Source organism: Varanus komodoensis, unplaced genomic scaffold (genome assembly GCF_004798865.1).
Source record: "Varanus komodoensis strain SLA01 unplaced genomic scaffold, ASM479886v1 scaffold53, whole genome shotgun sequence".
Taxonomy (NCBI): Eukaryota; Metazoa; Chordata; class Lepidosauria; order Squamata; family Varanidae; genus Varanus; species Varanus komodoensis.
The window spans coordinates 1,951,465-1,976,137 of NW_025336126.1; the positions used below are offsets into that span (position 1 = coordinate 1,951,465).

Here is a 24,673-nt window from a genome sequence, read left to right on the forward strand (position 1 = left end):
TAGAAACTGAGAACCTGTGCAGAATCAGGCTTTGCAGAATTCGCAATCCCAGGAAAAATAAGGTGCAGACTGAAACTGTGAAGGATCTTGCTTGGAGGTCTCCCAGGACTGGACTCCCTGGGCCCTTCCATCTTATACTTTTAAACATAACATAATGGGTTAAGAAATAGATGGGCTCCAGGATACTTTGAGAGGGCTCAGTGGGATGTGGGGTGGTTGTTTTGGATGGTGGGGAAGAGAGTACAAGAAGAGACCCACTGCAGCTGCAGTGGACATCAAGGTACCTGTAGGAACGCGAGTCGGTTTCTCCTGTTCCCTAGTGGACCGAATTGTGGGTCTGGACCAAGTGAGCGGAATGGGAGACCTTGCCTTCGGTGGCTCATACAAGACTAAGAAGGGGATGTTCCGGACCGTGGGGCAGCTGTACAAGGAGTCTCTCTCCAAACTCATGTCCACCCTGCGCAACACCAACCCCAACTTTGTGCGCTGCATCATACCCAACCATGAGAAGAGGGTGAGTTGTTCGCTCCGGGGCCTGTGAGGGAGCTTCAGTGCTCAGGCAAGCAGGGTGAGTCAGCTCTTCCGAGAGGTCGTGCGAAATCGTCAGAGAGAGGCATGTTCTGCTCCCGAAAGGGGAGAGGCCCCTCTTGGCCTGAGCCTGCCTTAGTGTGGAAAGGACTGCTGGGGTCACTGTTTTCTGGGAGGAAGGGGTCTGTTCTCGGGGTGGGGGTGGGACACTCCTTGGTGTCACTCAGCCCTGTGGGGAGAGACCTTGGGACCAAATGAGTTATTGGGCAGCTTGGTGGAACGAAGAGGGACTGTGAGACAGAGAGTGTCTCACGGTGCAGTGTGAAGCCTTTAGGGAGTGACACGGTCCTTTCGACTGGAGGTGTTGTGAGGTCTGGCACAACACACCTGGAAGGGGCCAGGTCTGGGATGACTGAGAGACTAGAAAGTTGGACTTGGTGTGGGGAGACCATGGCTAGAAATCCCACAGAGCCAGGAAATTCTTGGACTGCTCCGGCGCATCACATGCACTTGGGCTAACCTTGCTCACAGGGCGGTGAGGATGAAGCCCGCATGTATTCCACCCTGGATTACTAATTATCGATCGCATTGGTAGGCCACCCCATAGCTAGAGGTTCTCTGGGAGGCTCACGGTGTAGTATATTTATAAATACAAATGAAAATGAATAACAGAAACAAACAAACCATAAACATAATGGAATTCAAATACAGTATAAATGCAACTATATAAATAGGAACAGAAGGAAAATAAACACAATATTACCAATAACAACTGCCAATAAAACAAGAAAGAAATAAACCAACATACCAGTAATCCAATCTAAAAACAGACACGAAATAAAAAAGTCTTAACTCAGCACCAAAAGCAAGATAAATTGGGTGCCAGTCGCACCTCCCTTGAAAGAGAACTCCAGAGGTGAGGTGCGCTGGCTGAGAAGGCCTTCTTCCTCTCCAATTCCCCCCTCACCTCATTTGGGGGAGGGGTTTCGCAAAGGAGGGCCTCCATTGATGACCGGAGGGGTCTGGTAGGGTTTTGGAGACACGCGTTCCTTTAGATATCCCAGTCCCAAGCCATTTATGGCTTCATATGTTAGTGGAAGCACTTTGAATTGGGCCCGGGTTCCTTGGAGGAAGGATGGAAGATAAAGATGGGTGAGAGGATGTGCCCAGCATCTGGCCGTGGGCAACTGGGCGACCCCCAGCCCCAGTTCTTCAGATTCTGCCTGCTAGAGTGTCCCGTCACAGGCCCAGCTTCTCCTGGCTCCTCTTACAGGCTGGAAAACTGGAGCCTCACCTCGTATTGGACCAACTACGCTGCAATGGAGTCCTGGAAGGAATTCGCATTTGCCGCCAGGGGTTCCCCAACCGCATCATCTTTCAGGAATTCCGGCAGAGGTACCCAGCTGACCCAACTGGAGGGGAGCTGGCCTTGGCAGGGGCGGTGATGTGGGCCCAGGAGAACCGTATTCCCAGCTGTCTCGGGGCAGATCTGCTGGCCTCCCCTCCCTAGCGCTGGGTGCTCTCCGTGAGGCTGCCAATTCATTCTCCATCTCAGAGGCCAGCGCGCGTGTGCGGGTGGGTGGTTGTGTGTGCATGCACACGTACACATGCACACCACAAATGCTTGTCCTAATCACCAAGCTTATCTGTATCATCTAATAGGTATGAGATCCTGACCCCAAATGCCATTCCGAAAGGGTTCATGGATGGGAAGCAAGCCTGTGAACGCATGGTAGGTGTGCCCAGCCCAGCCCAGCCGAGACACGGTGGGCTGCAGCTAGCCGGCTCCCGGAGAACCAAGGAGAACTAGTGATTAATGCTCTTTGTCCTCTTCTCTTCCCTTCCCTTCCCTTCCCTCTCTTGTTTCCTCAGATCAAGGCCTTGGAACTGGACCCCAACCTCTTCCGCATTGGCCAGAGCAAGATCTTCTTCCGGGCTGGCGTTTTGGCCCACCTGGAGGAGGAACGGGACCTGAAGATCACCGACATTATTGTGTCTTTCCAGGCAGCTGCCCGGGGATATTTAGCCCGCAAGTGAGTACTGGCCTATCATGGTTCTAAATGCATGGATATAAGATCTGAAGAAGGGGGCAGCTCATAGAATCAGCTGGAGGGGTGGCCTCAGGAGTTACAGAAACCAGGTCCTCCCATCTTCTACAGAAAGAAGAATATTGGTTGCGTATTTTCCCTTGTGCATTTTGAAGCGTGCACCCGCTCTCAAAGTGTGTTCTTTTTCTTATTTGCAAAATACACTGCAAATTCAAAAATGGATGGGTTTTCCACTGCAAACTACATTCACTTCTGCAAGATTTTCCTGATGCCTGTCCTCCCTTGTTCTTGGCCTGCCAGCTTTGGCCGATGGGAGTTGGCATTCGACAGCATGCAGAGGGCTACCAGTTCCCTGCCCTTGGCATACAGGGAAGGAGTTTCATTTTCCCAGTAGCCAGTAACTGATGGCCAGATCGGGTCAACAGGCCCATCAGTGGCTCTCACCCGCCCGCTGGCCAGGCCCGTTCCCATCAGCCTTCCTGTTTGATGCCGCTTCTCCAAAGGCTGCAGCCTAGATGCCGGTGGCCAGCTGCTGTCCCACTGTTCTTCTTCGTGGTCTCCGACCCCACTGAGTTGCCTAACGATGGCCCTCTCTGTGGTGCTAACGATGGGCGTGGTGGGGGCATCTCCCGTTGCTCTTCCAGGGCTTTCATGAAGAAGCAGCAGCAGATGAGCGCCCTCAAGGTCATGCAACGCAACTGTGCGGCCTACCTCAAGTTGCGCCACTGGCAGTGGTGGCGCCTCTTCACCAAGGTTGGTCAGGGCGGCTGGACGGTGACGCAGACGCCTGTGCTGGGCGCCCAGCGAGCAAAGGGTGGCGAGGACAGGGTGGAAGGATTATGTAAATTACGCCTGGGGTAATGTTGCTGGAACGCCACTCCTTTCTCTGTCAACAGATTGTGTTTTAGTGCCACATTTGTGATCGATCCGGCTTCTCTTCTCTGTAGATGTAAAGCATTATCCCAGGGCAGGGGGCCCCATGCCTGCGCCATTTTTTAACCCATTCCTCAGCAAAATCTCTTCGATGCCGCTCTTCTGCCAAAAAAGCATTCCAGAGCAGTGCAGAAGGATCAGTAATCTTTCTGTAGTCAGGTTTAAATCTAAAAGACACATTGCAAAAGGAAAGGGGGTTGGGAGGGGGGAGGAAAGCAGCAAACTCCAGCACTGGCTCTTAACGCCAAGGTTAATGGGGATGTCCCTTCTGGAAGGGAAGGACGCTCCCAGCAGCTGCTGCTTCTCTGGCTGGTGGCTGAAGTCAGGTGGGTCTCCTCTTGCTGTGACGTTCTTCCTGGCAGAAGCCATTTCCCCAGGCCCCTTAGTCCCCTGCCTGATGGCAGAGACTGGAGAGTGCGGCCCTCCAGCTCTGACGCCCCAGGTGATTATCCAGTGAACCCGAGTGTCACTTTGCGCCAGTCGTGTGCTGTTTAAATAGAAGTGAGTTCTCAGTCCTCCTGGCTACAGGGTAAAGCACGTAGTGTGTCTGTTCCAGGCCCCAATATCCAGTGCACTGTTTTGGCACAGCTTCCTGTCCCCCTGCCCTGCCTTTTTCTCCTTGGCCCCTTCTGGGCATGCAATATGGCCCAAAAGAAGGTGAAAGAGGCTTGGCACGATATAGCAAGCTGCACCTCTGCGCTTCTGCTTGGGCTTCCTCAACAGCCTCCTTCTTTCTCTTTTCCTTTGCCAGGTGAAACCCCTGTTGCAGGTGACACGCCAGGATGATGTGCTGCAAGCAAAGGCAGTAGAGCTACAAAAGGTGCAGGAGAAACACACAAAAACCCAAATGGACCTCAAGGAACTAGAAAACAAATACCAGCAGGTATGGAGGGAGAACGTGAATCCTGAGGAGGCATGCTGTCCAGCACCAGCCCGCTCAGGCATGCTGGGAGCTGAAAAACTTCCTGTCGACACATGTACTCTGAGCCATACTTCTGTCCTGTACATCACCCTTCTTTGCCCGTCACTGAAATCTTTCCCTCCCCTTTGCTACTTTTCTTCTGGAGGTCCTGCCTGGCCTCCCCTCCAGCCCCCTGTGTCTTCTTGCATCCATTCAGAATCAGTCTGCTAAGCTCCTTCATTCATTTGCTTCTGTTTGAAGCAGCTTCTCCTGTAAACATTTCACTGGGCTGTCTCTCCCTGGCATTCTGTAGCAGCTTTCCAGTCCCCACTGCTCAGTGCAACCCTGGCTTACACCAGCTCCTCTTTCTCTTCTTCGCACCCTCACAACATGCAGTCTGTCCTGAGCTCCCTTTATATGACTTTTGTGTTCGGTTCCCCGTGTTTTCTGCCCTGTAATCATGAAACTCTCCTTTCATATCCAGTGTGCAGACAGCCCTGTGCTCAGTCCCTAACAACTCCAGTTTTTAAAAAAAGCTTGGGAAGCAGGGCTGGGCGAGACCCTTGGCCAAGATCTCTGTGGGTACAACATGGGGCCACCCCTTCCTCCTGATGCCCGAAACCAGGAGCTTTGGGGTTCTCAAGCCACTCACGCTTCCTCCCCATTTCATGGCAGCTCTTGGAGGAGAAGGCCATCCTAGCTGAGCAGCTGCAGGCAGAAACAGAGCTGTTTGCCGAAGCGGAAGAGATGCGGGCACGGCTCTCTTCCCGGAAGCAGGAGCTGGAGGACATCCTGCACGAGCTGGAGTCACGGGTGGAGGAGGAGGAGGAGCGATGCCAGCAGATGCAGGGGGACAAGAAGAAGATGCAGCAGCACGTCCAGGTGTGGAGCCGGGGCAAGGCCATTTATTCCTGTGACAGGAGGGAGCTTAAATGGGTCCACATACACGGCCATCTGTATGGGGAGAGGGGGAGTGTGTGTTTGTGTGGGGGGGAATACACACACGTGCGCATGCACACACACATGCGTCTTGCTTAGTTTTGCAACTTTAATGCAAAACCATTCTGGGGCAGACTTTAGTGTGTGCGCGCACATGCTGCACACCCTGGGGTGTGTCTAGATCAGTCGCTGTGCAGAAGAATTCCTGTGGTGGCACCGCACTTTTGGGGCACCGATCCCGGGAGAGCCCACATGTGGGCCTGTTTGCCTCTGAGCAGGCACCACGGTGCCTCTTGTTCAGCCGTGCTTTGTCCGGCTGAGCGAATTGCCTTATGATGCTTTTATCCCACCCGTGCCCCAGAGCTGTTAGGGTGACATACATGGGTCCCTGTGCTGTGTCTTCACAACAGCCCTGCAGAGCCAGGCTGGGAGGCTGCAGCCAGCCCAGAGTTGGCCCAGTGCGCCTGGTGGCTGAGTGGGAATTTGAACCCTGGGCTCCTCAGCCCTGTTCTGACACTGCAATTCTGCTCCCGCCTCAAGGTGTTTTGGTCTTCACTCCAGGCTTTTTTTTTACCATCAGACATGCTGGCTGGGACTGACGTGGGTTGATGCCTGAAGCATCTGGAGGGCACCCGGTTGGGGAAGGCAGTTGCTGCACTGGACGACCTCTCTGGCAGACTGAATACCAAGCTTAGAATGTTCTGCTTGCTTGAGAGAATCCTGGGGCTGGATAGAGCAGAGCGAGGCACCCCATTTTCCAGACCTGCTCCCTCACTCCTTTTTCCCCTCCTTTCCAGGACCTTGAAGAGCAGCTGGAGGAGGAGGAGGCTGCCCGGCAGAAGCTGCAGCTGGAGAAAGTGAGCATGGAGGCCAAGCTGAAGAAGATGGAAGAGGACCTGCTGATGCTCGAAGACCAAAACTCAAAGCTGCACAAGGTGAGTGTGGACCCCCACCCCCATGGCCCCCAGGCCCCGCTGCTGCGCCGCTTGCTCCAAAGAGGAAGAGGGCTTGAGGATGGGCGGTGTGCTCTCAGGTGTGCTGACAGGACAGGCCTTCCTCTCTGAGGGGCAAATCTTCTGTCCTCTGGTTGGATGTTCTGGTGGAAAAGGAAGGTGAATCACAGCCTGCCACTTGTGCCGACCGGCCGGCCCTGAGAGGAACGGGGCCCTTCGCTCTTCAGCCCGTGGAGAGCTCTGCAGAGTGAGAGAAGCTGAGGCTGCCCCCAGGGCAGGGGAGGGCAACCTTTTGGGCCTGTGGTCAAGTTTGGACGCTTGAGAAACTCTGCTGGATGCAGTATGGGAAATTAAGGTAGCAGCCGGAAGCTCCCACTTGGCTTTGAAGTGATCCCAGGCGCCAGTAAGAAAAGGTAGAAACATTTCAAGCACAGACATTGCAGGGAGGAGGAGGGACTTCTTGTGGGCAGCCAGCAAGGTGTCTAGGGGCGTCCTGGTGCCCGTGGGGTTCTTAGCAGTGGACCAAAGCTGCCTCACCCCGGGAGACAGGATGCATGTGGCTGTTTTGCCAATGCTCTCAGGAACAAGGATCCCGCAGTGTTTCCGGGCCTCCAGCGGAAGCCTGGTCAGCGAGGGAAAGCGGCTGGGACACCCACAGCTCTGCAGGCCACGCACTGAGCAGTCGAGGGCAACGTGTGGTCCGTGGTTTGGCCCTCTGTGAATTAGGGAGGGGGCCGATGGAAAGGCCAGGTGCCTGAGCCACTAGCCAGGTTTCGCCTTGCTCCCCTGCCGCTGCTGCCGCTTCTTTGTGCTCTGTTTTGCACTTGCTTCCTCCTTTGGCTATTGCTCCCACCAGGAGAGGAAGCTGATGGAGGAGCGTCTCTCTGAGTTCACGTCCCATATGGCTGAGGAGGAGGAGAAAGTGAAGAGTCTGTCCAAACTGCGCAACAAATACGAAGCGGTCATGGCTGACATGGAAGGTGAGCCAGAGAGACGGGCTGCCCGGGCTCTGCCCTGGTGGTTGGGAACCTCCTCCCGCCGTTGCAAGAAGCACCGGCTGGTCTGGTGCCTTTTGCGGGGTGGGGCAGGCTTGCTGCTGCAGCCTCCCATCTCCCAGCCCGGGCAGCCGAAGCTTCAGTGTGGGGCACAGGAGGGAGCGTGAGTTGGGGCCACTGCCCAGTGGTGGAGCAGCAGCACAGCATGCAGGAGATCTCGGGTTCTGCCCTTGGCCTCTCCGGTGGTGGGAACGCTGAGAGGAGGGCTGGGAAATGGAGATCTTGCATGCCACACACCAGCCGGCTCCTCCCTTTCACTCTCTACTGGTCATTTGGCAGTTCCTCCGTTCTCGTGCGGTTTGTTTCCCCCTTCTAAAAATTTGAAATTCCTCTCCTGAAGTGGTTGCAGCTTTTAAGTTGAAATACGTTGCCGTTTTGCTCCTGCTCCAGCCTGCAGCCCTCAAGGGCATCTCCAGAATGGAATTTGGCCCTCAGGCTGAAAAGTGTTCTGCACTTCTGGATTAGACCAGAGTCTCGGTGGGCACATGGTCTGACCCAGTACAAGAAATCTCCCTGCATCCACCTGCCCCCCACCCCAGCCTGGAAGTCTCACCAGGTGTACTGATCGGTTCGCTAGCCTGACTTGCTTCTTTCTTGCTCTCCTCCAGATCGGCTGAAGAAGGAAGAAAAGGGGCGCCAGGAGCTGGAGAAGATGAAGCGCAAGCTGGACGGGGAGGCGGGTGACCTGCAGGAGCAGGTAGCAGAGTTACAGCAGCAGATTGAGGAGCTCCGCCAAGCGCTGGCGAGAAAGGAAGCCAAGCTGCAGGCAGCACTGGCCAGGTACCCGAGCCAGACTCCGCCTGCGTGCATGGAGCTCTTCTCACGCCATGAGAGCCCCAGGGGGCGGGAGGCTCTCTCCGTGAGAGGCCTGCAGAACATCTTGATCTGGCAACGGGGCTTTAATGTTTGACATTCCCAGCGCAGATAAGTGCTTGTACAGAGGGATCAGAGATTAAAGCAGCCCTTTCCAGAAGTTGTAGTCTGAACACAAGCTGTGGGCTGAAGTTAAGGCCTAACCTGGGTGCAACCATATTCACATGGCTAGCAAGAGAAAATGGAGTGGGGTTGTGGTTAGAGTGTTCAGCTGGGGCGTAGGAGAGGCAGGGTCTGGTCTCAGCTTGGCCATGAAGCTCACGGGGTGACTTTGGGCCAGTCACTGACCTAGTGCCCTCCAGATCCCATCACTGTGAACTAACTGGGGATGATGCATTTACAGCCCACACACCTGGAGGGCAGCAGGTTGAATGCTGCTGCTTTGGAATAACGGAGCTGGAGGTGCACAGGCTCCTCTGAGGATTTATTTAGTAGCTGAACTCTAGCATGGGCCAGTCCCAGAAACCCGGGGAGACGGCTGCCCCGGCATCCTCACACTCGTGTGATTGTTATGACATCTTCCCAGGGAATCCTGGGAAACTAGGGCCATTGAACCAAGCCGAGTTGCCGAGTTCCCGAGCTACAGCTCGCAGAGTTCCACAGAAAGTAGCCACCACCATCCATGGCTGGTGGGGGCTGCTGGAAGTTGTAGTCCAACATATCCGGAGGGCACCAGGTTGGGGTGGCTGTAGTTGCAGATATGATCTTGGATCAGATTCAGGCATCCTGGCCTCCCCTCTGTGCCCATCTGGCGTCCTCCAAAGATGTTTTTCCTGCCCCCCCCTCCCCTTTTGAGTACTGTGTGCCATTAGCTTCCCGCCTTTCCCCGTGGCTGGGTCCCTGCGTCCCTCTGACCTCTCCTGCCCGCCTTGCAGAGTGGAGGAAGAAGCCACGCAGAAGGCCCTGGTGCTGAACTCCTTGCATGAGCTGCAAGCGCAGCTGGATGCGCTGCAGGAGGACATCGAGTCGGAGAAGGCAGCCCGCGCCAAGGCCGAGAAGCAGCGGCGCGACCTGGGCGAGGAGCTGGAGGCACTGAAGACCGAACTGGAGGACACCCTGGACTCGACGGCTGCGCAGCAGGAGCTACGGTAAAGCACGCAGGCCTAGCCTGGCCTGCCTTGCCGCGGAGGTCACGGCATCCTGGGCAGAGCCTCTGCAGGCGCAAGCCCCCCGAGACACCCCCCCCCCGGTCCCTTGCTAGCCCCATCTTTGCCATGTTGCAGGTCGAAGCGGGAGCAGGAAGTGACAGAGCTCAAGAAGACCATTGAAGAAGAGGTCAAGACACACGAAGCGCAGGTGCTGGAGATGCGCCAGCGCCACACGGCCACCCTGGAGGGGCTGCTGGGGGAGCTGGAGCAATCCCGCCGGGTATGTCGCTGGGCAGCGAAGGCTTCTGGGGGGTTGGGATGCAGTGGGGGGGGAACGTGATGTGCAGGGATGCAGAACCTCAGTCCCAGGGCCCAAACCTGGACTGTTGTGCCCCCTCCCCGGTGTTCCCCAGGTGTTCATGCCCCCCCCAGCTCCAGCCACTCATCATTTGCCCTTTATAAAAGTTGAAATGCCTCTCCTAATTTCTTGGCAGTAATAACTCTAAAATGTCCTGGTGTTTGGGTGTTTGGGCTGGTCCCCTTTGGCTCTTTCTCCATCCACCAGTGGAACGCAGCTGTGGAGGGCTTTTTCCAAATAGAAGGCAGCCCTCCGGCCAAAGGCAGCTCAGCATCCCTAGTGGGATGCTGTGGGAGGGAACAGGCATGAGTCAAAAGCCCGAGGGCAGTGGTGGCGAACCTTTTAGAGACCGAGTGCCCAAACTGCAACCCAAAACCCACTTATTTATCGCTGACTGCCAACACTACAATAAAACCTGAAAACAGCCAGTCCAAGCAAATATATATTTATATCCTTGGCAGCGCACCAACCAGCCATTTGAAAGCTCAGATGAGTCGCAGCTCGTGTCATCATCGCCTGGTGCCACTACTCCTTTCCAAGTGTGCGCATGGCCCCTATGTGTGCTGTTACCTGATGCTCGGCTGCTGGGGCGATGCTGGGGCGATTTGGCTCGCATGCAGTCAGAGGGAGCCATAGGTTCGCCACCACTGCCCTAGGGAGTAAACAGCCAGGGATGGGGAACGTATGGCCCTCCATATGTTGATGGTCTGTAGTTTCCATCCTCCCTCAACACTGGCTATGGTGGCTGCAGCTGATGGGAGACCAGCAGCCTCCTGAAAGCCACATGTTCCCTTTTCCTACTGTAAGAGCCAGGACTGTCAAGTATTTGAGTGTTGAGATAGGTTAGGAAGAGCTGATGGTTCTGAATGAAGGAGACTTTGTCTGTATTTAAAGCTCCCTTGATCTTCTGTACTCTGTATCTGTGCTCCTTAGTAAGTGTGCTTAGCATTGTGGCCGGAGAAGAGACGAGAGCGCCTGAGAGTCGACACTTTTGGTTTCTTACTTCTCTCTCTGCATTCTCTCCAGCTCAAAGTTACCCTGGAGAAGACCAAGCAAGCCCTGGAAGGGGAGAATGCAGAGATGCAGAAGGAGCTGAAGGTCCTACAGGGAGCCAAGCAGGAGTCGGAGCAGCGGCGCAAGAAGCTGGAGAGTGTAGTCCAGGAGTTGCAGCTCCGGACTGCAGAGAGTGAGAGAGTGAAGACTGAACTCAAGGAGCGGCTGGCAAAGCTGCAGGTAGGTGGGCGTGCATGAGAGAGATTGCAGAAGGCAGCCGTACCTCGAACTGACCCCCAGTCCTCATGCTTCAGGTCCTTGCACCCATGAAATGTTTTCCTTTATTTTAAGGCTCTTTCATGTGTGCAAGTGTTCTCTGTGCCTTGCTGAATTTGCACCAACCAACCCACAGAATTCTATGTATAGAATTCATTATGCAAGAAACTCATTAAGTGGCTTTTTATTATTCTGCTGCAGAGATTGAGGTTTTGAGATTTGGAAAATGTTGAGTAGCTGCTAGGATATAGATCCCACAGAGGAGCAAACTAGCTTGTGGGGATACAGGTGGAGGGTCGCTCACAGAAAAGGGACAAGACTGCAAAGGCCGCTCGTCAGTGAAACTGCCCTGACCCCAAACTTTCAGAAGTCGGGGCCAATTGCTTGTCTGGTTCCTGGTCCTTTGCCAGCTGTTGTCTTTGAGGTTCTCAAACCTTTCTGGGAATTCCTAAGAACTAGAAGCGGCCATATTTTATTTAAAAGAAAGGTGAGCTACAGTCAGTGAATTCTGCCCCCAGTGAGTCTTTGCTTGTGTGATGAATGCATGGGATAAACAGCCATCACCCTGTCCCTAGCTTTCAGCTCGGAAGAAGTTGATATTTTGATTTCTCGCAGTGCATTTTGACCTCATCTTTGGTATTTTCTGTCTGTTGTCATCTTCTGTGCACAGAATGAGCTTGATGGGGTCTCTGGTACCCTTGGAAGTGCAGAATCCAAGACAATAAAGCTTACCAAAGATCTTGCCAGTGTAGAATCCCATCTGCAAGATACTCAGGTATGTGGCGAACATGACAATGTGAGCTAGAGCTAGTTGAAACTTTAGGAGAGAGCTGGATATTGTATTTACCTCTGTCCCTCTGAGAGACAAAACTTTGTGGATTCTCTGGGAGTTTCAGGAAGAGACAGGATGGGGAAGAACAACAGTGGGTCTGTGAAGTGGTGATAGATATCCAAACTTATCCAGCCATAACAGTGATGCTGAATAGGTCATATATCATTGATTGTGATCTGCTTAGAGGGCCCTCGGGCCAATTGAGTAAGTAAATAAATGAATAAATGTCTCCTTTGGCTCCGTTTGGGAATTAATGGTGACCTTACTTCAGAGGATGCAATTGAGGACACACAAGATTAGCCTGTAACGCACAATGTGTTTTGCACGCACTGAAAAAAGCACACCAGTCACTGAATATTCAGCTGTTTACCAATTAAATCACCATGTATTATTAAAAACTAATAAAATTTGAGCTTACTAGCACCAAAATTATCTACAGTAGACTCCCAACTATCTGGCCTAATGTGGCGGAAGGGCAGGCTGGTTAGGCCGGAGTTCTATAAATGCTCACTTCCTACCCTACCCATACCATTAAAAATACCCTTTTTATACCAAAACCCGCTCTTATTCATATTTTCTGATCTCTTAGTACAGGCCAGTACTTCATAAATGTTTGTTATGTACTGTACTGTACGTTTTAAAAATGTATTACAGAAAAAGGAAGTCCAAGGATAAAAATATTGTACACATTTTAAGATAAATGTTATATTGCAGGAAACATAAAATCATGTACACTGTACAGTATGAATACATGCACTTTTAAAATAAACAAAACATTAATGTAAAACATAGGCTTAATTCTTACAAAAATTATTTAAACTTATTTTACTGATAGTTATAGTTCAATGATAGTTATTTTTTAACTAGACTGAATAGTACAGAGGCCAGATAGTCGTGAGCCAGATAGTCGAGAGTCTACTGTACTCATAAAATACCCTTGAAACCTCCTTTTGAAGACAAATTACTTTGGAACACTGAATGCTAGGATGACAGGCACTGATGAGTCCCACTGGTTAGCATGCACTTCTGAGGCCACTGGCAAGAAGGCCCTGCCCCATCCCTTGGCAGCCTTTTGCCTTCGATGATAATGGGGGATTGAAAGCCAAGTTGACGGGTGACTGGGGGCTTGGCTTGTGGGCGTCCCTGCAGCAGGCACCTGTCTGAGCTGTCCAGGGCAGGTACGGGGTGAGCATTCCCTGGCCATAGAAGTGCATACAGCCAGGAACCAACATCCTGCAGCCCTCATTATTTACCCCAGCAGATCATGATTTGGAAGGGAAGAGGAGCGTGCGGGGGGGTGGGGGGTGGCTGGGCGGGCTGCAAGACTGCTTAAAGGGTCGATTCACCAACTTGTGGCCCTGCCGTCATTCGGCGTTGGCTTTGGCTCCCCCCCCTCCCCCCCCAAACACACCACTGACAGATCACCTACAAAGCCGTGATTTGGCAGAAAAAGCATTGCGTGCTGGTGCTCTTGTACGTAGGATGAAGATGAGTATGCGGAAAGTGAGGGCACCTGATTGCTGAAGAAAGGGGAGGAGTGGGGTGGAGCTAGGACCTCTACTCCCAGGCAGGAGAGAGGCCTGGTCTCAAATGCGAGAGATTTTTGCTTTGCTTTTCTCCTAACCACCTCCTCCCACCCGCAACTTTGAATCCCAGGAGCTGCTCCAGGAAGAGACACGGCAGAAGCTGAATCTGAGCTCGCGAGTCCGGCAGCTGGAGGAGGAAAAGGGGGCCCTGCTGGAACAGCTGGAGGAGGAGGAGGCGACGAAGGCCAACCTCACCCGCCAGATCCAGACCTTGCAGCAGCAGGTGGGAGCCTTGGCCAAGCTTTGTATCAAGCAAATGGCTTTCTTCCAGCGCTGAAGCTTTCTTTTTTTCTTTTTTTTTTTAAGATCAGGGGTCTCCCATCTCTCCCCAGCTGGAAAAAATGTAAATTCTGGCCCAGGTCTGCCAGATCTCCTTCCTTCTAGTTGTGCACAAAGGGGGGAAGAAGCCTTGTTTCACTACAACTGCTTTGCTAGCACCTGGGCTTTGAGAGATGCCTGTAGTCTGGAATAGGAGGTGCTTCTGCTGTGGACCATTGTGGAAAATGCATTCCTGTTTTTGCAAATTCCAGGGAGAGGCAGCTTCCCCTCCTCTTTGGCCAACAGTTTGCTGAAAGTATGGTAAAAATTATAGCAAAGACCTAGATAATATTTGGATCAACCCATACTCACTGGATTTTTCAAGCAGTTCTGCATTGTTCGCATAAAAGAAAGGAAGCACAATAAATTTACAGGGCAAGAGGAGCTGGGCCTCCGCTTGCTCCAAGAGTTTTTCATCGTTCCCCACATTGTTAGTGGAGTGAGTCTGCGTGTGCAGGGCACGTGACAGGGCCCCTGCTGGGGCCCACTTAGGAGTCCCCTCCTCTTCTTTGCCCCTGCTTTCTGCCTGCCTACCTGTGGCTCACTCTGGTCCAGGCTGCTGAGGTGGTGAGCAGTGGATGCCATGGCCCATGTGCTGCCGGGGCCTTTGCCTGTCAAGGGCTCAGCATGATAAGGCAGGTGACAAGACCCAGCTGATGCTGGTTTCGGCGGGGGCAAGAGGGCCAGCTCCTTGCGAGAGCAGAGCCGCAGAGGGCCTCAGATAGTGGGAGGCCACACCGACGTGTGCGTCTGTGAGCAGTGTGTGATTCCTTTGCAACAAATTCACCAGGTAATGGAGACGAAGAAGAAGCTGGAGGAAGATGCTGGGGTGGCCGAGGCGATCGAGGAAGCTCGCCGGCGGGCAACCAAGGAGGTGGAGGGGCTTTCTCTGCGCCTTGAAGAGCGTGTCCAGGCATGCGACAAGCTGGAGAAAGGGCGGACTCGTCTGCAGCAGGAACTGGATGACGTCACGGTCGCCCTCGACCAGCAACGCCAGGTGGTCTCAGCACTTGAGAAGAAGCAAAAGAAATTCGACCAGGTGAGGCCTGTGTTGCCCCAGGAAGCCCCTCTGCCAAGTGGAGGCAGGCATTTCCCCCCCGACTACCTTTCTGCCCTCCGTCAGCTCAGTTGGATTTCCCCAAAACCAGAGCTGTGCAGCCGTTCTCAGGCCAGTGGAGCTGTCCGAGGTGGCTTCCAGTTGTGGGTGAGACGGAAAAGTTACAGGCTGGGGCAAAACCCCCCAGACAATAGTGTGTTTTAGCTTTGACTGCCAGCAACCATACCTTAGGAAAGGCAGTTCAGGGGGTGGGAACTGCACAAAAGCCGGGGAACAACCAACGACTCTGGAGTGCGCTCCCCAGAGAGGCTCGCCGGTCACCGACTTGATATTCCTTTTGGTGCTAGGTGGAAACCTTTTTATTTACCTTCCATTTTAAAGTTGGTGATGACCTATAAAGCCCTAAACGGCTTGGGTCCTGGTTACCTGAAGGAGCGCTTACATCCATATTTGCCCGGCCGCCCCTTGAGATCGGCGGGAGAGGCCCTTCTCCGGGAGCCCTCCGTGAAAGAAATCAGGAGGGTGGGTACTCGGAGGAGGGCTTTCTCTGCGGTGGCGCCCAACCTATGGAATGTGCTCCCCAGAGAAGTCCGCCTGGCGCCGTCGTTATTTGTTTTTCGGCGCCAGGCGAAGACCTTTTTATTTAAGCGGCATTTTAACTGTTAGTATTATTGGATTTTATCTGGCCAGGGTGGCTTATTTCATATTGTATTTTTAATCTAATGTTTATATTTTTTAATTTAATATTATAATTTTTTAAATTTATAGTTGTAAGCCGCCCCGAGGCTTCGGCGAATGGGGCAGCATAAAAATGTTTTAATAAATAAATAAATAAACTAGGAATTTTAATTGGTTTTAACACTCATGGTCACATTTTGACTTTGACTTTGATTCTGTTTTTGCTGGTATTATGTTTTGTTATATTTATGGTTGTTCTTTCTTATCAATTGTTACAGTTTTTGTAAGCCATCCTGGGACCTTTTTTTGTATATAGGATACAAATAGTTCAAATAAATAAATAAAATCATATGCGGCATGACCAGGGAAGGGGATGTGGCCAGTTGGTAAACCCAGGGGGCTGGATTTGGCCCTTGGGTCTGACGGTCAGCATCTCTGCCCAGACGTGTACCCTGCTACAGCTGGGTTATTTTCTCAGAACTGCCTCCAGTTCCCCCACCCCACTTCTTTGGCAGTTAACTGAACTGCTTCTCTGCTTGGGGCTTGGAGGCCTCCTCCGCATCACAGCTTGTCTTCCTCCCTGGGGATAACTTTCCCCTCTCCCCAAAGTGTGTCCTTAAGCCAGGCAAGCTGCTCCGCCAAACTGCTTGTTGACAAAGAGGAACTTCACTCTGGGTTTAGGTTCATCCAAGTTAGCCGGTTTCATCAAACCAGCTCACCTGCAATTTGCAGGAAAGAGCGCGGAAATGGGCAAGTGTCCCTGAAAGCAGCATGTGCTTCTCCTCGCAAAAAAAGATTATGTGACTTTCCTTGATGCTTCCAAGGGAAATAGACACCAGTCCAATCACTGTGTGTGCAATTTACAACAATCCAAGAGCGCCAACTAGCTGTGCTTGTCTACACGCTTTGAGGCTGATTTCCACGGGCACAGACTCTATCTTGTGTCAAAAACGAAATATGAGTTATAACAGACCCAGATGACATCCTGGCCTATCCCCGGTAGGTGTGGCTTACCGCATCCTGAGTCTTCTCCCACCAGGCCTAGTTGATAGTCAGGGCCCGAACATCTTGTACGCACTTTTCAGATGATGCATCTAACCTTTGAAGCTTGGGCTTCAGTCTGGCAAATGGGTGTGATTTGAAGGACCTTCCACCTCTGTCCAAGGATCCTGTACAAGTTTGTCACCATTTATGTTACTTAAGACCTGTTTGGTTTTCTGGCAGATGTTGGCGGAGGAAAAGCTGATCTCTGCCCGCTACGCCGAGGAGAGGGATCACGCGGAAGCAGACGCCCGGGAGAAAGAGACCAAAGTGCTGTCACTAAGTCGTGCTCTGGAAGAGGCACTGGACGCCCGGGAGGAGCTGGAGCGGCAGAACAAGCAGTTGCGGGCTGACATGGACGACCTGGTCAGCTCCAAGGACGATGTCGGCAAGAATGTAAGGGAGTTCCGGGCACTCGTGGGTTGGCTGGGAAGGACCACGTAGTGACGTAGAGACGAAAGGTGCAAAAAGGTGCCAGGCTGACCTTCTCTGGAAAGAGGGATAAGGACCTGAAGGGACAGGGAGTTAAGAGGGCAGTGTTAAATAATATCATGAATTTGTGCCCTCCTGGCCTGTTGGACTGCACCTCCCATAACTGGGAGGCAGCCATGCCTGGCTTGTTGGCTGATGGGTGGCACAAGTCATCCCGGGACCGGATCGGGTCTTTCATTCCTTCGTTCTCCGCCTGCTCCAAACCAGGTGCATGAGCTCGAGCGCTCCAAGCGGAGCCTGGAGCAACAGGTGCAAGAGATGCGAGCCCAGCTGGAGGAGCTGGAAGACGAGCTTCAGGCCACCGAGGACGGGAAGCTGCGCTTGGAGGTCAACATGCAGGCCCTTAAGGCGCAACACGAGAGGGAGCTGCAGAGCCGTGACGATGCCAACGACGACAAGAAGAAGTTGCTCAGCAAGCAGGTAGGGAGGAGGCCGGGTCGCCCCAGCCCCCCTCAGACGTCGCCGGCACAGGCGGTGCATGCGAGACGCAGGGCTCCCGGAGGAAGCTGCTGGGCTCGCAGTGGCGCAGCGGTTCAGGCAGTGGAGCCACACTGATGAGAGCTGGGCACCCTCTTTCAGGCAGGCCTGCCTGGCAGGGCTGTCATTAGGATGGAAGGAGATGAGCATGTAGGTTGCCCAGCTGAGCCCTTTGGAGAATTGTGTGATTAGGTAATTTTTAAAAAATCCTAACAGTGAACTTTCAGTTCTGAAAATATTGGAAATTGCAGGGCTAAACAGAAAATGGCAAGTATAGGAGGGTGGGAGAGTGAAGGCAAGTGGAAACTTGAGATGTCCAGGAGTGATGCCCCAAGACCTGGCGTGAAGTTGGGGACAAGCAAAAGCACAGGAAGGGGGCCCCCGATCATGGGGCCAGTGCCATAAGAGCAAGATGAGCTTTGCGCCGGGTTGGCCTGCCGCCTGGAGCGGAGGAGCCGCTGAAGCACCAGGCCTGCCCAGGCGGCTCCTGTACAAGTCCCAGAATGCTGGAGTAGATGAACTGCGTTTTGGAAATGGGCCAGTGCGAGGCCAAGGTTTCTGCTGTGGGCAGCAAGCAAGCAACCCTGCCTCAGTAGACGCGCAAAGACACCCCCTGGTCCTGGACCACACACGTCAGCGCTTGAGAAAGAGAATCATCCCCAAGACCCAGAACTGGATGAAGCGTGGAAGGGGGTCACACCTTCCAGCAGACTTTCTGAGTGGGGGCATTTCTAATTCCTAATGTCTGTCTTACACTTCCTTGTGCGCTGCACTGAACTCCACACGTGAGCAAGGAGCCCTTGCATCATAGCCCATTCCCGTTCTTTTTTCCCTGGGCCATCCTGGAGACTCCATCCCTTCTGCAGCTGTGGACACACTGCATGGGGTGGGGCTGAGGGGCCAGGGAGGCGGAGAGCTTGCAGATCTTGGCATAACTTTCAGTGTAGAGCAACTGTCTTTTCTCTTGGGCGTTTCTGCCCTGTTGTTGCGCCCCCAGGTGAGGGAGTTGGAGGCTGAGCTGGATGCTGAGCGGAAGCAGCGGGCCCAAGCACTCGCTGCCCGGAAGAAGCTGGAGCTCGACCTCCAGGAGGCAGTGGGGCAGCTGGATGCCGCCAACAAGGGACGGGATGAGGCAGTGAAGCAGCTGCGCAAGTTGCAGGTACGTGTGCGTGAGGCGTGCCTCCATTTAGAGGCATGCTTGTGCTTTCCTTGCCACAGGCCCCAGGTTCAGTCTTTGTCATCTCTGGGCAAGGCCAGGGAAGACCTGTATCCAAAATCTTGGAAAGCCTGGCCGTGATAAATGAACCAGTGGAATGGACCGCATAAGGCAGCTCCTCTGTTTTTCTGCTTTCTCTCCCTCTCCCCCTCTTAAAAAATTCTCACGCGCTGCACAGCATGAGAACAGGTTCCTGCCCTGAGGAACTTACATTCTAGAATCTGACACTTAGACATGAAGTGCAGGGAGGGATTAAAAGGGGACAGATGTGTGACGATGCTTCTTTCATGTGCAGAGCCTGCAGCGCTGTAGGTAAGATATGGGGGTGAGGGGGCCGCCACAGCATTTTTGGGGGAAGGGGGGAGGCTTTTCTATCCACCTGCCTTACATTCCTAACTTTTAGGCAAGATACTGTGCTGAGAGCGGTACAGCCGGAAGGAGGGCTGCCGCTTTACTGGGTGCCATTTGCCAACTCTCTCTCTACCCCCAGACCCAGATGAAGGAGATCTGGCGGGAAGTCGAGGAAACACGTGCAGCCCGGGAAGAGATATTCATCCAGTCGCGCGAGAGTGAGAAGAAGCTGAAGAATCTGGAGGCGGAGTTGCTGCAGCTGCAGGAGGTGAGCGTGACCTTCTCTGGAACAGGCTGGCGATGCTCCTGAGGAACAGGCATTTCTCTTGGTAGATCGTATGATTGGGAGTGGGGAAAGGTGGAATAGACAGCAACCCTGTTTGGACCCTCCTGGTTTGCAGCCCACAAGGCCCATCCTTAGGTGAGGTCTTCCTGCATCACCCTCTCATGAGAAGATGCCGCTCTTTTTCTGAACCATGGGCAGTGGGTCCTGTCTTTGTGGATTCACCTGTGAGGCCTTGAACATTTTCCTCCATGCTCAACCCCTCTGCTGCCCCTTTCTCATCACTTTCAGGATCTGGCAGCATCGGAACGAGCCAAGAGACAGGCGCAACAAGAGCGGGATGACCTGGCAGATGAACTGGCCAATGGGAACAGTGGCAAGTGAGTGCAGAGGCAAATTGTTATTCCTGGCCCTTTTGTGCCTTATAGTATGGGCAAGCAAAACAATACTGAGCTTTCAAGGGGCTAGTGTGCCTTTAATTAAAAGGTCCCTTTTAGGGTTGGGCTTTAATAAAGATCCCTCATTTGTTTCTAGCAAAATAGCAACTTTTTTCTGTACAGTGGGAGATCTTTGAAAATAAACCAGGGCTTTAAGGTCTCCCCTACCCACCCTCGTCACTGAACAGTTGAGAAAAATGAAAAAACCTGCTTATCCCCCAAATATGCACTGACTGGCTAAAAGGCAGTTAAGAGTTTGGTCACTGGTAATGCTGCTGTCTTGCCGAGCAGAAAGCAGTTCAAGACAGGAGGAAGCTACTAGTTAACATTGCAGGGGACCTGTGCTAAATGGGACTTTTGGCTGAGTGAACTTTACAGAAGAAATGTTATGGGTATTGCTAGATAATAGAGTAATAAAAACCATCATTTTAACTTTGCTTTCATCTGATTATAGAAAAGTAATGCTAAATGATTGCCTAAGTGATCTTGAGGCTGTTTCCTTAGTTTCTCCTGTACGCATCTGAGTAGCCTCTACACCCCCACCCCAAATTGCGTTTCAGATCAGCTCTTCTGGATGAAAAACGGCACCTGGAAGCACGAATTGGACAGCTGGAGGAGGAGCTGGATGAGCAGCAAAGCAACATGGAGCTCATGAATGACCGGTACCGCAAGCTTAGCATGCAGGTGAGCGCCTCTTGCTCTGGGCAACATCTCTCTTCCTCGCTCCTCTGACTCTTCCTCTGCTCGCAGCCCTGGGCCCTCCTCCTGATCGCCACCCCGCCCTCTCATCTCTGCAGGTAGAGACAATCACCACTGAGCTGGCGGCTGAGCGCAGCTTCTCGCAGAAGACCGAGAACGCTCGGCAGCAGCTGGAACGCCAGAACAAAGACCTGAAGGCCAAGCTGGGGGAGATGGACTTATCCATCAAGTCCAAGTACAAGATGATGATCGCAACTCTGGAGTCCAAGGTCGCCCAGCTGGAGGAGCAGCTGGAACAGGAGTGCTGGTAGAGTGATGGGGCCAGGGCTGTGCGTTCCCTTCTCCTCACAGTCGTGGCTTTTCAGCTCTGCGGCGATGCTGGTGTGGGGTTAGGGTGGATGCGCCCACACACAGCAGTGATCCTGAGTTGCTCCATCCTCCTCCCTGCTTGTGGGGGCGGGGAAACGGCAGTCTGTCTGAGAATCTCGGGGAGGGAGCGGACAGTGCAGGCAGCCAGGAAAGAGGGGTTGCTGCACATTTGGCAGTGGGAGGGTGGGGTCAGGGCACCTTTGGGGCGCTCCTAGGATAGTGGCTAGAGCACTGGTCTCAAGAGGAAGCTGGCTAGAGAAACCTGCACGCTCACTCCCAGTCCGTTCTATGCGCACACCTGTGTGTAGGCTCTTTCCTGCGCCCCCGGTGGTCTTGCAGCCAGTTCAGTTCTTAGGGCCGCACCCCTTTGCTGCCAGCAGCTGTGCGGCACCTGATGTGTCCAGACCACTCCCTCTGCCTTGATTCTGTGCTGTACTTTTAAAGACTGAAGCTCCAGGATGTGCACAAACCCAGCACCCTTGCATAGATTTGCTTATCCTACCAGGGATGGTCTGTGCTCAGGATGGAGAAGGAGCAATGGAAAAAACTGCAGATTAAGGATGTATGTTTGCAGTGGAAGCAGACAGACCTAAAGGGCTGGATCCCAACTCAATCATACGCCAGAATCAATAGAATTTGTCCGACTGGAGCCCCGTTGATTTCATTGGGTATACTCTGTGACTAAGTCTGGATCCCGCTCGTATCTGCTCACTGTCATATTCCTTCCCAACCTTTCCACTGCTTAGGGAGAGGATCCAGGTAGGAAAACACGGGCGAAGGGCAGAGAAGAAACTGAAGGAAGTGATCTTACAGGTGGATGAGGAGAGGAGAAATGCGGATCAGTTCAAAGACCAGGTACGCTGGAGTCACACACATGCTCCCCTTGCTTATTTTGAACCATGGGGCAAGTTTTTGATGCTCTAGGAAACAACAAAGGCATGGCAAAAGGAGTTTATGAGCATGTGCAGAGTGTCTTTCCCTCGTGCTTTGTAAATCCCCATCTATACATTCAACATTAGGGCTAACATTTTTCCAGGGTGAGGCTTGCAGCTTCAACCCTGGCATTTCTGTTTGCTTATCCCTTTGCTAGCTTCCTTCTCCCTTGTGCTAGTTTATATTTAGACATATATTTTATTCAGGTTCTTGTTTTGTTTTGCATTTCATATTATTTTTCTTTTCTTTGTTACTTTGAAGGCCTTTTGGCAAAAAGTTGCCTATAAATAAATTCAAATTTAGAAATGAAACACCCGCTCAGTCTTCTTTAAATATCTTCCCTGCAGCCTGCATTTTGACATCAGTAATTTTATCCATTTTATTTTATTTTGAGGGGAAATGGGCAAGCAAGACGATAATCATCTTGAAGGATCAGTGTAAGGGAAGGAAAAAAGAGGGGCTCTAAGGAACTCGAGGGAATTCAGCCCCTTGTTTCAACAAAGACCTTCAGAGGCACAACAAACAGGGCAAAAGGGGGCAATTAACCCCTCATATTATCCTGCGCTTAAATAACTCAAATACAGCAAAAGCACAGATAGCACAAAGTAGGCAAAGAAGATGCTAAAACTCAACCTTCCCCAGCCTCTTGCCCTCCAGAAGCATTGGACTACAACATCCAGAATCCACCACCCAACTGGGAGCTGTGGATGGCGCCCCCGGAGAGCAGCAGGGGTGGCGAAGGCCCTGCAAATAGCCCTAAGGTTGCAAATTTAGAACAAAGACTAACAATTCATCTCCAAAACAACCGATCTGAAGCTTTAAAATAATTCTGTGCCAGCAAGGAAGGGCCAAGAGGCAGGTGGCTCAGCAGCCAAGCTAAGCTTGTCTCACGTTTGCACACACACAAACCCCCCACCTTTCTTCTCCCCTGTTCTGGCAGGTTGAAAAGGGCCATATGCGGCTGAAGCAACTGAAGCGGCAGCTGGAGGAGGCCGAGGAGGAGGCCTCGCGGGCCAACGCCAACTGCCGCCGCATGCAGCGCGAGCTCGAGGACGTCACCGAGTCCGCCGAGTCCATGAACCGCGAGGTCACCAGCCTGCGGAACCGCCTCAGGTGGGCAGTGCCCGCACAGGCTGTGTGTGAACGCAGAGCTTTCTCGGGGAGTAACGACCCCATCTCCCGCGGCCCTGGGCGAGCCGCCCTTCCGCCCTCTATTGCCTTGTGTTCTCATGTCCCCACATGCCATTCGACACTCCTTTCTCTGTCCGTGTCCTCGTATTTCCACAACCCCTCAGATCTGGACTGAGCGTGTTGCTAAAGAGAGAGGCACCAGCACCTCTCCCTGGCTTACGACTCCCAGTCCCCGGTCAGCATGGGCAGTGGCCATCCTGACTGGCTTGGGGAGGCCAGGCTTCAAAACAGTTTCAGGGAGATTTTTGTCCAGTCATGACCATGGAGGTTAAAAGAAACTTTCTAGTGCCCAGCCTGGATCTTGGTAGAAACTGCAAGTGGCCATCAGCGGTGGGCAGAAAGCAGCAGTGGTCTGTTCCTGGCACCTCTGTCGTACGCTTCGCGTTGGAACGTAGAGGAGAAAACTGGTCTGGTTTTGGGCCAGTTAAGGATTGCGATGCATGTGTTAGCCTTTATTTCCTACCTCTGTGGGCACAGCGAGGGCTAGAGTTGGTCCACAACCAGCTGCAGGAGGTCCGATGGATCATTCCCCGTCGTAGTGTCTGGTTGCTTTGGAAACTGTTGTTGAAGGACGCAGAGACCACGCTGGACTTCTGCTCCTGGCGAGGTAGCTGTGCTAGTCTGCCGCAGTAGCGGCAACCCTTAAAGATGACCACATCCGTTTTGATGCAAACTTTCTGGGATTATGACCCACGTGTTACCGAGAATTTCAGGTCTATTTACAGTACAAACGGTGAAGGAGAGGGAACTGTAATCAGTGATGCTGGAAGAAATGTAAATGCAGAAACTACAGACGGTGGACAGCCACCTACTGCCAGTAGCCATTTACAAAGTAGGCGCTGCTGATAATGCAAATGGCTCAGCTCCGGCCACTAGGCAAGCCAGTAATTAATTGTGCATAGTGTGATGATTACAGGCCAGCAGCAGAACTGCTCACGGCCGTTGAATTCCAGCTTTGCAGTCTCTCGCTCTAACCTCACAGTGGACACTTCAAGGTCGGTGTCCTGGCAGGCTGACAGGCTCCTTTGGGTTTTCAAATGTTGCTGTTATGCCAGACTTGTGTCCTTTCCTTTCCATAGAAAAATGCCTGTTTGCCCGGTGCAGAATGTGAACGGTTGCTGCTGACAGAAAGGGGCTTGTGTTGCTCTGGAAGCTGAGCGAGTGGAGGGACCCCTTGTGCTGTGGGGCAGCATGATTGGGCCGTCCAGCAGGGTCCCCAGAGTAAAGCTGCCCACTATGGAGCCTCCCTGGCCGAGGTCCCACGGGGGGGGGGGGGGGGGGGTGTTTTTTCGCCCCCCCCCCCCCCCCCGCGGCCCCCCTCCCCCGCCCCCCCGGGGGGGGGGGGGGGGGGGGGGGGGGGGGAGCGCTTTTTCAGCTCTGCCCTTCACCCAGGACAGCTTTACCCATTCTCAGCTGAGGGAGAGGCAGGGCGGGTGAAGCAGCTGGCATGCCCCCCTCTCAGTGGGGGGGGGGTGCAGAGCCTGCAGCAGGGGTTAATCCTTCACAGGCCACACAGAGAACCGCTCTCCAGAGGGCATCCCGTGCCCCCCCCCCCCCGGCAAGAAGCTTATTTACTTCAGGAGCACAGCTGAGAGGAGCCACGAAACACGTTGCATCAGTTTAGATCTACAAAATGAGCATCCTCTCCCTTCTCCCTTGCAGAGAACCCAGGTGTCCTGGCTCCCTTTTCCCTCCGCTTAAAGGCCCCCACAGGTTCCATTCCTAAGTGATGACCGAGAACCATAATTCCAAGCTGCCCCCCCCCCCC

At 53.1% G+C, this 24,673-nt stretch overlaps 1 protein-coding gene across 7 annotated transcripts in view; it reads left to right on the top strand.

The window, feature by feature from the left end:
* The window catches only part of LOC123032104 (myosin-10-like), a 63,097-nt gene that overhangs the window by 30,237 nt on the left and 8,187 nt on the right, over positions 1-24,673 (top strand). For all 7 annotated transcript variants that reach the window (XM_044447739.1, XM_044447734.1, XM_044447735.1 and 4 more), the window contains 25 exons: positions 321-514; positions 1,802-1,923; positions 2,191-2,260; positions 2,401-2,561; positions 3,221-3,329; positions 4,261-4,392; positions 5,086-5,292; positions 6,147-6,284; positions 7,159-7,282; positions 7,966-8,137; positions 9,106-9,318; positions 9,454-9,598; positions 10,703-10,909; positions 11,616-11,720; positions 13,434-13,586; positions 14,472-14,720; positions 16,641-16,853; positions 17,157-17,369; positions 18,424-18,585; positions 19,133-19,261; positions 19,568-19,656; positions 20,274-20,397; positions 20,511-20,719; positions 21,528-21,636; positions 22,655-22,827. In XM_044447739.1, the coding sequence (XP_044303674.1) occupies positions 321-514; positions 1,802-1,923; positions 2,191-2,260; positions 2,401-2,561; positions 3,221-3,329; positions 4,261-4,392; positions 5,086-5,292; positions 6,147-6,284; positions 7,159-7,282; positions 7,966-8,137; positions 9,106-9,318; positions 9,454-9,598; positions 10,703-10,909; positions 11,616-11,720; positions 13,434-13,586; positions 14,472-14,720; positions 16,641-16,853; positions 17,157-17,369; positions 18,424-18,585; positions 19,133-19,261; positions 19,568-19,656; positions 20,274-20,397; positions 20,511-20,719; positions 21,528-21,636; positions 22,655-22,827 (3,922 nt within the window). The remainder of the gene's footprint in view (positions 1-320; positions 515-1,801; positions 1,924-2,190; positions 2,261-2,400; positions 2,562-3,220; positions 3,330-4,260; positions 4,393-5,085; positions 5,293-6,146; positions 6,285-7,158; positions 7,283-7,965; positions 8,138-9,105; positions 9,319-9,453; positions 9,599-10,702; positions 10,910-11,615; positions 11,721-13,433; positions 13,587-14,471; positions 14,721-16,640; positions 16,854-17,156; positions 17,370-18,423; positions 18,586-19,132; positions 19,262-19,567; positions 19,657-20,273; positions 20,398-20,510; positions 20,720-21,527; positions 21,637-22,654; positions 22,828-24,673) is intronic.